Genomic DNA, 16208 nt, shown 5'->3' on the forward strand with positions numbered 1-16208 from the left:
ACCTAGTCAACGTTTAATAAAGTCATTATAAATTGTTATAATTTTGCTTAGATATTTCCAGGACTTAGGTTAAGATGGGTAAAAATTGTTCATCTTGGCATCTCCCTAAGCAGTAATATGAAAAGCTATTATTCAGGGTACATGACCTAGCATCCTCTACAAGCAAGAAGAGACTGTGGAACTCATGACCCATCACATTTATTTCATTAGGCTATTCCTTTTTGACATTGAGCTTTTAAAATTTAAATATACTTCCAAGTTTTCTTATTCTGATAACCTCCTTGTAGGAAGGCTATGTGGGTGATATGTTCAGAGCTGAGGAGGTTTGAAAAGATCAACGCTTGAGCCTGACAGTAGAGGACAGAGCTGTAGGACAGGGTGGCCGAGCCTAACACCTACCTGCCACCATCAGGTTCCAGGCTGTGGGTCACAGCTACAAATTATTACAAATATTTGCTCTCTGCCATTCTTTTTTTCCGGTCTATCTGCACAAGTTTTGAAAGGAACCAGGCATGCCTTATATATTATGTTATGAACACAATTTTCTGTAGCAACTGTAATCCCAAAATGCATCGCCATTTATATTGCTAGGCATCAACTCTGTAAATTCAGGGCTGTGGATATGAGCCCCTGTGGCAGGGATGCATCTGAGATGGCCCCCAGGGCAGCCTGGCTTTTCAGTGGTGCAGCCTGATGAGAGAGTGTTCTCACAGTGAGAGTGCCATTCCAAAAAAATGTGTTTTTGTCATCACACATTGCGTCACCAAGCACTTTTAGAACCTGTGTTTGGTGCTGAGGAAACAAAGGAGAAGAGAAGGGTCCATATGCCAGTGGGCAGACAGACACATCGAGAATGCTGCAGTAATATGGAAAATGATGGTGGTATTGTTGAGATCCACAGAAGACAGCCCTTATCTTAGGCTTTATGTCCTTTTAAGGTCAAATCTACTTTACGATTGATTTTTAAATTGATTTTTGTTGAATGGGAATGAAAGAAGGACTAGACGATGTTGTTCAATGGAATGAATTTCCCTTTCGGTCATTCCACCACTTTCAGGACAAGTAGAGTTTTGGTGTAGTACTGGGACAGGCCTGTAGGGTAGGGTGAGAGCGCACTCATGCCCAGGTAGCCAGCACACACCTGTGGACCAGTGCTGACCTCCTCTTCGAATCTGGATTCTATGGCAGTAAATGTGATGGTTGACAGAGAAAAGAGGATGAAGTACTTGCTTAAAAATCATTTAAATAATCAAAACTGGCATGTGAGCAATGAATACTGAACTCCTAAAAGCAGTACTTTGCAGAAGGAGAAAAAGAGTTTGCAGGAATGGAGCTAAGAGTTCTAATAATGTTCTTGGCCTCAAGCCTGCTAATTAGAATGATTCTCCAAAACACACTTCAGAAAATCAGAATGTGAAGCATGATATTATCTAGAATTGTCTCAAAATTGTTTTGATTTTGCACTGCCATCGGTGAAAGATTTTAAAGGACTTCCCGATATATTTATTTATAAATTGTATACATTGATAACCACTACATGCATTTTTATTATTTTATTTTATTTTGAGACAGAGTCTCTCTCTGTTGCCCAGGCTGGATGACTCACTGCAACCTCTGCCTCCCAGATTCAAGTGATTCTCCTGCTTCAGCCTCCCGAGTAGCTGGGACAATAGGTGTGTGCCACCATGCCCGGCTAATTTTTGTATTTTTAGTTGAGATGGGGTTTCATCATTTTGGCCAGACTGGTCTCAAACTCCTGACCTTGTGATCTGCCCACCTCAGCCTCCCAAGTGTTGGGATTACAGGCGTGAGCCACCATGCCTGGCTGCACTTTTATTTTTAGAAATAACATTTAATATATCAGATACTTTTATATGTGTCCAGTTGTAGCAATATATTTTTAAAAACATATGTAAAATATAAATGTTAAAAGCATGGTGTCTTAGCTTGGGCTGCTCTAGCAAATTATTCTGGACTGGGTGGTTTAAACAACAAACATTTATTTCTCACAGTTCCGGGGGCTGAGAAGTCCCAAATCAGGCTGCTGGCAGATCCAGGGACTGGCAAGGGCCAAGTTACTAGTGTGCAGTGGCCTTCCCCTCATAAAAAGTGAGCAAACTTTCATGTTGATTCTTATAAGGGCACTAATCCCATTCATGAGGGCTCGCTAGTCATGACCTAGTCACCTCCGAAGTTCTTACCTTTTAATAGCATCACCATGAGGGTTAGGATTTTAATTTATGAGTTTGTGTGTGTATATGGTGGTGGGGGGGGACAAACATTCAATCCATAAGGGGAATAAATTGAAATGATTCTAGCATTTTTGACACCCTCCGAAGGACTACTATGGACACCCCCTGGGTACGTATGCCCCACCTAGGAGACCAGTCTAGGAAGCCAGACAGAGTGGAGAGAGCTGAGTTGTGTTTTGAATAGTTGGGCATCTGGACCATGTAGCATTTCTTCCGTGTGTCATCCTACACCCATGGATAAACTATTATAAAATGAATTGGTAAATAGCTCCAAAGGAATCCTTATGCAAATATAGTAATATTTTAAGTGAATTTACATGAAAGAGGTCCTTATGTTCATCCCAGCCATCGATGTGTATTCAACAGGGGAACATAGTCACTGATGTGGTTTTCATCCCATTAACTGGGAATGGTCAGGATTGGGTCAGAAACTTATGCTTAAGGGCACTGGTCCTATCCTCTTTAATCTGTAGAAGACATGTTTTATTTTTGGACAACAAACAAGATGTATCTACAGACTTGTGTTTCCTATTTTAGCAACTTCTAGGCATAACGTAGAAATACAAAGTAAAAATGTTTCATATTGAGATTCACGAGGTTGCCCTCCTGGAAGGAACAGGCGAAATACAACTTCTGTTCCATTCAAAGTTCCTCTAGATGTCAGTATTACATAGGGAAATGAAAATAGAACAGCCTTTGGCAATGAATAAAGACCTTCTTACATTATGTAAATGAAAAAAACATATGTGACATATAATTACTGAAGAAAAAAGCAGCCTCACTTGGAAGCTGGCTTCTTATATTCCTCAATACCAACAGCTTCTCCTGTTGGTCAAGTCCGACTCCATACCCAAAGAATATTTGCCCAGCATGTGGACTTTTCCACTTGACACTCAGACGGCCTCATAGGCAAAAGTGGATCCATCAGTGCTCCACGAAGTCTTACTGCCAGCTCTTCAATTTTATATACTTTGATGGGCTGAAATTGACTGATACATAGCAGTTTTCATTATTAAATCCACATATGCTTATATCATTGCATTCATGCCACACAGAATAAATCCAGAAGCACAATGTCTATTGCTACACCAGGAGTTTTCATTTCAAAAGGGAAGAACTGAAAGATGGTTATAAAACATCTTAAACACAATTTGTTAAACTTATTTGACTAATTTGGATATATGTTTTCAAAATTGGACTTAAATTCTCTCTCTCTCTTTTTTTTTTTTTGCCTCTCTTCCATGTTAATTGTAATCTTTTGACCAATAAATATTTATCTCTTCACTCTGCTAATTTGTTTTTGATTTATGACCTTCTCTCTGGGGGCTGAGAAATCCCAAATCAGGCTGCTGGCAGATCCAGGGGCCGGCGAGGGCCAACTATGTAGTAGATCTCAATAAATATGAATCATGTAACATGGCTATAATTCTTCTATCTTTTTTTTTGTTCCAGAAAGGCAGTACAGTGTGGTAATTAGGTGCACAGACTGAAGTAGACAGCTGGGTTAGAATCCTAGCTCTATCATTTATAAACTTTATAACCTTGCAAAACTACCTAACTTCATTTATAAGATGGGGCTAATAATATCTATCTTAAAGGGCTATTAGAAGCAGCCAGGTAAATGAAGTGCTTAGAAGAGTGACTGGTACATAGTGTGTGTGCTCAATATGCGATTGCCATCACCACTACCACCATCATCACCATGACCACCACCATCACCACTACAATGACCACCACCACCACCACCACTCCCACTACCACCACCACCACCACCACCAGCACTACCACTACCATCACCATCATGACCACCACCATTGCCACTACCACCATGACTACCACCACTACCACCACCATCATGATCACCATCATCACCATGACCACCACCATCACCACTACATCACCACCATTACCACCATCTCCACTCCCACTGCCACCATCACCACCACCACCAGCAGCACTACCACTACCACCATCATTACTACTACCAGCATGATTACCACCATCACTTCCACTACCACCATCACCAGCACTACCACTACCGCCATCATAACTACCACCATCATTACCACTATCAGCATGATTACCACCACTACCACCACCATCATGACCCCACTATCATGACCGCTACCACCACCACCGTCATCATCATCATCATCATCACTACATACTGGTCTACTGGTCTCTGGGGTAAGCACCAGGGAGTCAAAGATGAACCAGTCTTTTTGCCCATTAGAATTCCACAAGCTAGTGGGATATTGACAGGAAAAAAAGCTTAACAAAGTGTTATATGGGATACCAGGGCTGGGGCTACGTGCTGAGTTCCGTGCAAGCACAGAGAAGGGAGCAATCAGCTTTGCCTGAGGAAGCTGCAGCTCATTTTCTCTGCAGAGGGAAAAGTAGGCAGATGCCTCTTTGCACCTTTACTTAAAGAGAAACTTTAAGAGAAACCCTGAAGCTCTCACTTCTACCCTTGGCTTTCCACAGATTTACTAAACATGCCTTTATGTTGTAAGTTCATCATCTAAAACACAGGAATACTTTGAATCCATGGAGCTGCCCTCTGAATTGTTTAAAAGCACATTTGCCGCCTTGCGCGGTGGCTCACACCTGTAATCACAGCACTTTGAGAGGCCAAGGCGGGCAGATCACCTGAGGTCAGGAGTTCAAGACCAGCCTGGCAGTCACGGCAAAATCCTGTCTCTACTGAAAATACGAAAAATCAGCTAGGCACAGTGGTGCATGTCTGTAGTCCCAGCTACTCGAGAGACTGAGGGAGGAGAATAGCCTGAACCCGCGAGGTAGAGGTTGCAGTGGGCCGAGATCATGCCATTGCACTCCAGCCTGGGCAACAAGAGTGAAACTCCTTCTCAAAAAAAAGAAAAAAAAAAGCACATTTGCAATTTGTTTTGATATCTGTTCTCTGAACTTACATGGTGTTTCATGCTTGCAAATCAGCTGAAGGCAAATATGTTGTGTTTCAAAGGGGAAATAAAAACTTTTTTGGGGACATCCATACAATGTCATTAATTTATAATGCATAACTTTAGAATTTGTGATAATTTGGGTGGATTGAACTAAGGTTTCCCTTTTATATGGGGTGCATTAGCAAACGGTTTGCTCAACTAATTCAAAGCCTCCAGGACTGTGTGAAGAATGTTTACCCACTTAGGAAAAGGGCCATCTGTTCTAAGCACTGTAAAGGTTCCATTTACAAAGCTGACTTTTATCTCCTATTCTCTAACTTACAGAGCCCATTCACATGTATCCTCTTATTTTTATTTAATTTATATGTAAACCATATCAAGACAACTTAAATAGAGGTCAAGGGTGATGTACACATTATTAATATTCTTTAATCTATTCATGAAGATAGGCCTTTTCCCACAATGACAGTTTTACAGAATTTCTTTGAAAATAGTGAGTTCATTTCAGATACTGTAGGCTCTATGGAGTTTCATTAATTCAGACTATACTGCCCTATACATTACTATTAATTTAGGTTTTTTTTTTTTTTTTTGTATGTTTGAATCATATAGTAGTTTTCAGCCTGGGGTGATGGGTGATTTTGCTGTCAGGGGCCGTTTATAGATCTCTGGAGAACTTTTTGGTTGTCGCAACTGGGAGAGGGTGCTACTTGCGTCTGGTGGACGGAGGCCGACGATGCTGCTGAACATCCTGTAATGCTCATGACATTCCCCACGACACGGAATCATCCAGCACAAGTGTCAGGAGTGCTGAAAACCCCAGATGTGATCTGTAACTTCAATTACTCGATTGTGCCTCCACAGGCAAAGGAGAAGCTGTGGTCAAACGCTGGCCTGGCGGAAAGGATGCCCGTCAAAAGCAAAAGGACATCAGCCCTTGCAGGTAACATCTTCAGAAAACTAGATAGTTATGGATAAAGAAAGTTCTATTATAAAAGTTCTGTTGTTATTGAGAGAGAGGAAGTTGCATGTGCATAAAGCCCTGTGTAGGAAGAAGTGATGCTTTTCTTTCTTTTTTTTATTATACTTTAAGTTCTGGGATACACGTGCAGAATGTGCAGGTTGGTTACATAGCTATACACGTGCCATGGTGGTTTGCTGCACTCGTCAACCCTTCATCTACATTAGGTATTTATCCTAATGCTATCCCTTCCCTAGACCCCACCCCCTGACAGGCCCCAATGTGTGATGTGTTCTCATGTGTCCATGTGTTCTCATTGTTCAGTTCCCACTTATGAAGGAGAACATGCAGTGTTTTGTTTTCTGGTCTTGTGCTGTTTTATTTTAAAAAGAAATACTTTTTTTTTTTTTTTTGCTTGTCTGGGTCTCACTAGTTACAAACATGAAAATCTTTTGGAAGCCAATTGGTTATATTTCCTTCTACTTTGCTTTTGAAAGCTTATATCTGCTGATAAAAAGAAACCTGGATAAAGATCCCATTATAGAAAGCCAAAATTATACCACATTCTCCATTAAAATATTTTGTGTCCTATGGTGGCTTCTAGAGAGATCTACCCAGAAGAACCTGCTCTCCTCTGAGAAAGGAAAGGTTAATAAACTCAACAAGAAAAATGCTGAGAAGACCAATACCTCTCTGGTTCACAGAAGTTTTGCCATCTTTCATACAGAAAGACAAGACGAAGTAGAAGATTTTGCTCCAAGAAATTCTGTACAGCCAAGAGAGAATGTGGATGGAAAAGACATTTCATGCACAGAGAGCCTGAATACACAAGAAAGTGATAGTACTGGGAATATTAAACAAGCCACTGTAGATAGAAATCAACATCAAGTGTCTGAAGAAGAGGAAAACGGGTTTCATTCTAAGGAAGATACTAGAGGAAGAGAAGATGAGAAGAAAAGAGAACTGGCAACTGCATATGAGACAGTGCTGGACCAACGTCCAGATAAATGTCAATACGTGTATAAAACTAACGGTGACCAATTCCATGAATGGTAGGGTTACAGCGTTGCATATCCACAGCAATGCTTCCTGCAGATATGTATGCCACTGCAGTTTAAGGCCTTATTAAAAGGATAAATGAAGAAATTTTTTGAAGCAATGATTTATAACTCGGTTTTCCAGCTTATATGAATTTTTCATGGCCACATTTTCTTGCCATTATTTTTTCTTCTTGCCTGTGATATTTTCAGGCGTTTTATTAGTTTCTATGTTTTCTACCAATTGGTAGACAAAGACAATGATTAATAGTGCCCACAGGAATCAGTATTTTTTAAAGATCAAGTAAAACATTGTTCTTTTCAGCAATACAGAGCATATCCTTCTTAAGGTCAAGTGATTAGATTTATCTATAAGTTAAAAACCTGAATCTGAAAAAGCTTGCCTACTCCATTATAAATGATAACTTTTTTTTAACCTCTGTAATTCTTTATTTAAAATACTGCTGTACACACAGAGACTGAAACAGGATTAAAGATGAATAACACAAATTGGGTCATGACATTAGAACTTAACATACTAGTGCTTTTTAGGGAAGTTGTTGATGTCCAAATCACAGAATCAAGGTCAAAAGCAAAATACAAAATTCCCCTCACAGATAAATTGCCTATTTTTCCCAAATATTGTGAGAATTAAGACCTAGATTATTGAATGACTTTTTTCCTCAATTACAAAGTTTCACATACAGATTCAGGTAATATTGTAGCCAATTACAATGAACTACTCTAAGTTATGGGTAGTCACATATTACAGTATCTATTTGGAACCAAAAGTATCAAAACACTTGTGTGGTCTTTTTTAGGGATTTAAAACATAATTCTTATTTTATTTTTAAACAAGATAATCTGAAACCTCATCTTGGAGAAATTTAATTTCCAAGATTTAAGCATAAATACCGCTAATTGCTGAGAAAGAAACCTCATTACTGTCAGATGTGTTCGATAAGGTCAAGAGCTGCTGAGAAATGGAAGTTAGGTCAATTCTTCCACTGATAAAGGTTTAGTCTCACTGCTGTGAAGATTCAGAGAGATTATTGTTTCTCTTATCATGCTATAATTGAATAATTTCTATCTTCTCTAAAGGAAAGGGAGTGAAAAAATGAAGATCAAATTAGTTAGGTATTCATAAAATGACTGCTTTTATAAGGGCCACTGGAATAACTTGGGGTCACGATTTGGGCAGTGGGGAGATTCCCTGGGACCCTGGTTATCTACACCCATAGGCTTGATGGGGAGAGCATGCTGCTCCATGTCGTCTCCAAGCACCGAAATGGTCACCTCTATCACGGAGCTTGCGTCCTTGTCACCAAAACACTGTTTTAGGGGAGCCTCAGTTCTAAGAATTTTCACCATCTGAAAGTTCTCTTCTTGAAACTTGGAGAGCTGCAATTGGATATCACTTTCCAGGTGTGTCAGCAGCATAAGGGCCATTTCTACCCCACGCATCCCTGGACGTTCAGCAGTTGGATCCATTTTCTGGAATGTGGACCAAACAGAGTACCTGGGCAGCAGTAAGCGCAGAGTGGCAGAGGAGCGCTTCGTCAAGGAGGACAGCAAAAAGTGCAGAGTAGGTGACGTAGTGGGCACAGGTGAAGGACACATGTGTCATTAGGCACAGGCAGCTAGGCAGGCTGAGGAGCTCCCAGGGCAGACCCCAGGAGCCTGCTGGTATGAAGGCCTCCCGAGGGCAAGATCGCGTGGCCCCATTGGGTAGGAAATGGCTTTTGTATTGGCCTTTGAAGGCTCTTTAACCTTTCCAGCAAGCATTTCAGACTAAATTTCATTTAGTCTAACAGCCTGGAGAAGATATAATGCCATTTCGATGCTGCTTGTGTATTTATCTCCCTCATTTTATTAATCTGAAGCAGTCAATGTTATCAAGACACTTCTCTTGTGACTTCATTTTTCAGCATATTTACGCTGTGAGAGGTGATGTCCATGTCAAATCAGATTCCCAGAGATTTATATTATCTGAATTTTAAAAAATATTAACACATGCCAGAGTGTTGGGAGCAAAATAAATGCTCAAGAAAAATATGTTAAATAAATTTAGATTTCTTTGGAAGCAAGACTGTTATTTACTTACCTCCCTTTGTATTCTTATTATATGCATGTAGTAGCTTCTTAATAAATGAATTAATAGTGAATGAGCGGGTTCACGGCAAGCCAATTTTAACAGTAGTAGTCATGGAAAGGTAAAAGAATACTGGGAGGAATATCCCTGAATAATTCTGTATGTCAGAGCTGGTGCTGATGTGGACTAGCGTTTAAACACTTAAGGTGGAAGGGAAGAAAGTGGGAGAAATGTGATCGCTGTTGAATACACACTTACGTGGTTTTATTGGGTGTTTTATTTCCAGCCAGTCAGAAAAAAACTCATCTTTGTGCCTTAAATCTGTCTTAAATAAAGTCTAAAACATTTTGGAAAGTAATATATAATATCAGGCATTTCAATAACATGAAGAAATGTTTCATTTTTATTTTTTTCTCTCTGCTTTAATTAAAATAACGGGTTATATCGGTATTGCATTTTTAAAAATGGATGAAACAGTTTCTCATGTTTGAACTTGAATGGTCTCAGGCTTGGAAGTATAACCTGTTTGGACTGGGTTGGGTTGGAAAATCTTAACTATTCTGACATTTCTAAAAGTGATCCTGAAGATGGTATAGATAACCATTGAACCGCCCTGACATGCTTCCTCAGAGGGGTCAGGTATCACCTCTGTGAGTCACAGCTCATAATCTCAAGTGAAAATTTATATCCCTGGATCATTAGGAATCAAACAGATGGCTCCTTGTGTTTTCTTATTAAATGAGCATATTTTTACTGTGAGTCCCAGGCTTGCTGCTGTAACGAGGTGAGACTGCTTGACAGATGGCCCTTCCATTTCTCTTACCTTCTAGTTGATGTCCCGGCCCCTCCTGCCCCATTTGATCATCGTATTGTGACAGCCAAGCAAGCAGCGGTCAACAGCTTCTATACTGTGAGCAAGACAGAAATCTTAGGAGGGTGAGTAATGCTGAATGTTAACATTCTCTCAACAAAAGAAGAGAGCTTGCAAAGACACGGTACAGACGACTTTGTAAATGTCTGCCTATCTTGACCTGAGAACTAGCAACGTTAGAAACAAACATTTTAAGAAACTGTAACCATTTCTGAAAATTGTCACTGCTGCCAGAAAGGCTGATGTAGTGACTAAACTCCACATTTATTATCTGCTTTACTTCCCATGTTGTAATGTCTAAAAGAAAGAAAAACCCATTGTGAGTCACCAGAAGGTTGACCAGCTATCCAAAGCCCATAGTGTAGCCTCCAGGAGACAGAACACAGAAATGAGTCAACAGCGTGTCATTCTTGTGGCCTGTATTAGGTCTTTCTGTCATTGCTGCTGGTTTTTCATTTATGTTGTTACTGTATTCATTGCTATTATCCATTTCAATTGATTACTTTGCTCAGCAAATAAATTCTTTTAGGGACACCTAAATGCACACTCTCCCTAAAGAAGGAAGACTAAAGTCCATCAGGGACCAGCTTCATGCTGAGGGTGGGGAGAGACTGTTCTTTCTTCTTCTACTTCTTTCACAATCCCCCTATGATATCTTGTAACTCAAAGTCTAAATTACAACGTTTGCTGCCATCAGCATGTCTGTGTAAAATAGGAAGAGGAAAGCAGAACATTTGGACGTGTACATACAAAATTTACTCACCAACACAAAGAAAGCGTGCATTGCCACTGCAGTTCAGGCTTCTGCAAGTAGTCTTCAGGGAGTCATTGATATTGTGAAATCCCTTCTTCCTCTTCCCACTCTGTATTTCTTTGCCCTCTGCCGTATGGAACCACCTGGACTTTTCCTTCCTGAGCTGGCTGATCTTGGAGAATGCCCCATGAGACTGCGGGGATGGGCTGAGGGAGAAACAGGAATTCCACAGCATGAAGTGGTGCCATGGAGGCCTGAGGTATTTGGGTCTTCAGGGACTTCAGTGGCAAGCCAGCAACTATTTCTCTAACCGAGAATAGTTATTTGCAGAAGAAGCTTTGAAATAATTCCCAGGGTTTGTGCTGTTTTTTCTGGTCAAGGTTTGCCAGTGGCTCCTTGAAATTTCCTTTCTGTCTCTTTGGGTATCATGGAATCTTCCCTTTGGTACCGTAGTCTAGACCAGCTGCCCATCAGCTCTTGTTATGGGCTTTACCAAAATTGGCAGTCATAATTCACTCAGCAAATAAGTTAAAGGAGCATGATGAAATGTGCATGGATGCCTTCAAAATGCAGACGTCACCAGTGCTGCACCTCCTTTTTAGGGGGAGGAGGTTCACGATGCAGCAGCCCCTGAGTTTTCCTGGGGGTTCATCTCCTGCCCTGTGGCCTTGAGGGTATCTAGCATCCCTGCTTGCCATGTTCAGTGAGCATAAGGTTATCACCGTGTTGTTGAGCCAGCATGAATCTTGGGAGTTGGCCTCAACCTTCCGGGCCTTGGAGAATAAATCAGGGGAAACAGCTACAGGGTTGAGGAAGCTGGGAAGTCAGACAGTGATGGGCCCCACTGCTGGTCCAGGAGGTTCTGTGGCCATTGCTAGTGAAGGGAAAAAAACATTTTTATAAGAGCCACTGAAGAGGTGGCTGGGGCTGTGTCCATGTGTTCCCATAGAGACCCTGTCTGGAACAGAGGTTGGAATTGAAGTCGCCCCATGGCTATGTTTATGGTAATACTGTGCCATTCTCCAAGATCCATCTGCTTCTGTGCTGGGTGTACAGCCCCACAATGGGATGCGGTGGCTGCCAGTACCCCTGCGTCTGCCCAGCGTTGCCATGAACTTCATCGTTGAAGTCCTTGGCCTTGTCACAGGGCTTGCCTTGGGTTCCCTGTGTTGCTAGGGAAGCTGTTCCTCACTCCCTACTGTGACAGCCACCATTGCAGAGCAGGGACACATGTTCTAGCTTATTTTACTAAATAGGAAATCAAAGTAAGCAAATTAAATTTAAAACCGCTCACAAGTGTGCACATCTGTGTGTGATTACATAGGTAAGAAGCTGTCTAATGTTTACATTCAAGCTCATACGTGCCTGGGCAGCATGTAGTCTTGACTATATGGAGATATATGCAGTATAATTACATACGCAGCTTCCAAAAATAATTTCATATATCTGAAGGTAGGCTCTTGTTCATATGCCAACAAAGCCCAGCTTATCACATTCACATGTATTCAGAAAGATTGTGCATGGTCTGTAAAGGTGGTTCTCAAATGTTAGGGTGCATATAAATCACCCAAGAAATGGGCTGAAATGTAGATTCAGGGGCCTCCCCCTGGATTTCTGCCTCAGGAGGCTTGGGGTGGGGCCCAGAAACCTGCATTCTTCACCGCTTCCAGGTGATTCTGATGCAAGTGACCCGCAGACCACACTTTGACAAATGCTGCCTAGGAGTTTATTGAACAAGGCTGATGCACTCATGGGTCTGCTCATTCAGACTCAGAAGGAGAAATGCTGGGGCCACTGTGTCCTGTCTACTTGGCAGCTGACCACGGGGCCTCATGCTGTGCGACTTCCTTTTTTTTTGGCAGAGGGCGTTTCGGCCAGGTTCACAAGTGTGAGGAGACGGCCACAGGTCTGAAGCTGGCAGCCAAAATCATCAAGACCAGAGGCATGAAGGACAAGGTACAGCCTGTGGGAGGCAGCTCCTCCCTCCCCGCGCTGTCTTGACCACACTAATGCACTGTTTCCTGCTTCTCAGGAGGAGGTGAAGAATGAGATTAGCGTCATGAACCAGCTGGACCACGCGAACCTCATCCAGCTCTACGATGCCTTTGAGTCTAAGGATGACATTGTCCTGGTCATGGAGTAGTACGTGTCCCCCCCGCTCCCTCCCTGACCTCCCCAACAGCACATTTGACCATGACCGTGCACCAGCAGCTCCGTCCTGCTATAGAGGGACCAGAACCAAGCTTGCCCCAGCAGATTCTGATTCCGGCAGATCACACAATCACATCAGTTCTACAAGGGAAACTACTTGGAATTACGCATCTCAATATAGGATTTTATTGCTAAGAAATAGTGGGGCCAAGTAGGTCCAGCTTTGTATCCAAGCTGTTCATCAAAAACCAAGCTTAAATATTAGCCAGGGCAACCTGAGGAAAGTGGTTTTTGAGCTACATCTTTCTTTCAACATATTCACTAATACAAAGTTCATGTCAAAAACTGTTGATGATTAGGGCTAAGAAGCTTCCATTTAAATTCACCTTTATAAAAACCTAAGGACTGGTTAGTTAGAAACTGGGTACAGTCATTACTTGGTATCTGAGAGGGATTGGTCCCAGGATCCTCACAAATACCAAAACCAGACGCCACTCAAGTTCCTGATATAAAATGGCATAGTCTTTTGCATCTAACCTATGCCCATCCTCCTGGGTTCTTTGAATCAACTCTAGACTACTTATAATACTTGATACACTGTAAATGCCATGTAAACAGTCGTTATATTATATTTTTAAAATTTTGTATTATTTTTGTTGTTGTATTGTCAATTTTTATTGTTTTTTGGTCAAACATTTCAATCTGTGATTGTTTGAACCTGTGATTACAGAACCCACGAATAGGGAGGGCCGACTGCATTTCCAACACTGAATCGATATTGTGATTCCATTTTGTTTTTCATTCTGCAAGAAGGCATTTTGAATAAAAAGTACAGTATCGTGGTCCTCCCTTATCCACACTGTCACTTTCCACCGTCTCAGTTACCCGAGGCCTCAAAATATTAAGTGGAAAATTCCAGAAGTAAACAATCAACAGGTTTTGAATTGCACACTGTTCTGAGTAGCCTGATGAAATCTCCCACCATCCCGCTCGGTCCCACCCAGGACGTGAATCATCCCTTTGTCCAGCGTCTCCACCACTCCCTGCAGTTAGTCACTTAGTAGCCAACTGGGTCATCAGATGGACTGTGGAGGTATCGCAGCGCTTGTGTTCACGGAACTCTCATTTTACTTCATAATGGCCCGAAAGCACAAGAGTAGTGAAGCTGGCATATTGTTACAATTGTTCACTTTACTCTTAGTTATTGCTGTTAATTGCTTACTGTGCTTAATTTGTGAATTAAACTTTATCGGAGGTATGTATCTGCAGGAAATAACATAGTATATACAGGGTTCAGCACTATCCACAGTTTCAGGCAACCACAGAGGGTCTTAGAATGTGTCCCTGAGGATAAGGGAAATTACTGTGTCTAGCACCAGACACATAGAAGCACTTTATCACTGAATTCAGTCTGGAGACTTAGAGGGCTGAGACCCTGACCACCTTCAGTCAGGGCTTGGAGTTCCCCTCCCAGAGTTCTTAGGGTCCTCTTTCTCATCAACATCTTTAGAGCATGATACATGTGGGCTCACCCCAGAGCTGAAGACATTGGATAAATGGGCTTTGAGGACCCGGTGCGGAGGCTCATGCCTGTAATCCCAGCACACTGGGAGGCCAAGGGGGGTGGATCACTTGAGATCAGGAGTTTGAGACCAGCCTGGCTGGTGAAACCCCATCTCTACTAAAAGTACTAAAAGTAGAGATGGTGAAACCCCATCTCTACCAAAAGTACTAAAATTAGCTGGGCGTGGTGGCACGTGCCTGTAATCCCAGCTACTTGGGAGATTGAGGCACGAGAATCGCTTGAAGCTGGGAGGCAGAGGTTGCAGTGAGCCAAGATCCCACCACTGCATGCTGTCTAGGTGACACTCCATCTCAAAAAAACAAAAAACCACACTAAAAAGGTGGCGGTGGGCGGGAGGGCTTTGAGGATTTCCATTTGCGAGATTGAAGATGTACAAAATATAGGCCTTCTAGATAAGAATCATCTAAGTAAGATAGCAAAGAAGGCAGAGAAATAACTGCACATACACCTTTCAGAAGAGGTAGCAGAACTTGCACAATGAGTCGCTACAAGAAAGGCGCACGGTGGTTGGGAAATCAGGACTGAGGGCTTTGCTCCTCTTCCCTCTGCAGTGTGGATGGTGGGGAGCTGTTTGACCGCATCATTGACGAGAACTACAATTTGACGGAGCTTGATACCATCCTGTTCATGAAGCAAATATGTGAGGGGATAAGGCACATGCATCAGATGTACATTCTTCACTTGGACCTGAAGGTAGAGCGTGTTTTGTATCTTGTGAGGCCTAAGCCCTTCCCACCCCTAGCTCAGTGGGCCCTGTCTGCTATTACACATCAGCTGGGGAAATTGGTACAGTCATTTCAGAAATGAATAAACATCCGGATGGTTACCCTCACCTCCTTATTCTCAGCTCTGTCACCCTCTAATATTTGCACGTTCCATCTTCAGGGGCTAATATTCAGATTCTTGCCTGTTTTAAGGAAATCTATATGGCAATGGCTTCCCAAAAAGTTTAGAATTAACACAGTCATCACCACCACCACCACCACCACTTGTCCAGATGAGAGGGATACCACACAGATCCCTTCTCGTCTGGAAAAGTAGGTGGGAGGATTTTAGCTAACTCAGAATTCCTTAAGTAGTAGCCAACCTTTCTAGGTCCCCAAGAATCGCCGGCAGCTCCTTGAGTCAATCAGGAAGCTCTGGACTTTGGGACTTGTTTTTCTGTGGGTTTGCTGCACCATGGAATAGAATCTATGGAGAATGGAGCAGAGGGCAGTCGGAAGGATGGGGCTGAAATGCTAAGGAGCAGGGAGGATGGGGCGTGCACCCCACTGCAAACAGTGGAAAGCACACAGGATAAGCCAAGCCGCCTTTCTCTATCCTCCTATTGATTCCCCCTTCCCTCCTTACCTCTCTCACTAAGAAGTTCCTAGAATTGGACTGTACATAGTTACAACCAATAAAAGACCTAGGCCCAATAACCCTGATCAAGTCTCATATTGGGACTACGTACCCGTGAAGTACATCTTGTGTGGCTCGGTCATTTTCTCATTTTCCTGTTTGCACAGCGTGACAGTGAGATAAAATATATATTCTCTATAACATCCCATCTATTGCAAGTCACTAGGGATTGCATAGCAA

General features: G+C 42.2%; 1 protein-coding gene across 2 annotated transcripts in view; it reads left to right on the forward strand.

Annotated features, from left to right (window-relative positions):
- MYLK4 (myosin light chain kinase family member 4) overlaps positions 1 to 16208 on the forward strand; it is a 110450-nt gene that overhangs the window by 75834 nt on the left and 18408 nt on the right. For both annotated transcript variants that reach the window (XM_037727472.1, XM_017497503.2), the window contains 5 exons: positions 6041 to 6119; positions 10097 to 10202; positions 12754 to 12847; positions 12924 to 13033; positions 15179 to 15320. In XM_037727472.1, coding sequence (XP_037583400.1) covers positions 6041 to 6119; positions 10097 to 10202; positions 12754 to 12847; positions 12924 to 13033; positions 15179 to 15320 — 531 coding nt within the window. The remainder of the gene's footprint in view (positions 1 to 6040; positions 6120 to 10096; positions 10203 to 12753; positions 12848 to 12923; positions 13034 to 15178; positions 15321 to 16208) is intronic.

This window comes from Cebus imitator, unplaced genomic scaffold, assembly GCF_001604975.1.
Source record: "Cebus imitator isolate Cc_AM_T3 unplaced genomic scaffold, Cebus_imitator-1.0 Scaffold231, whole genome shotgun sequence".
Lineage (NCBI taxonomy): Eukaryota > Metazoa > Chordata > Mammalia > Primates > Cebidae > Cebus > Cebus imitator.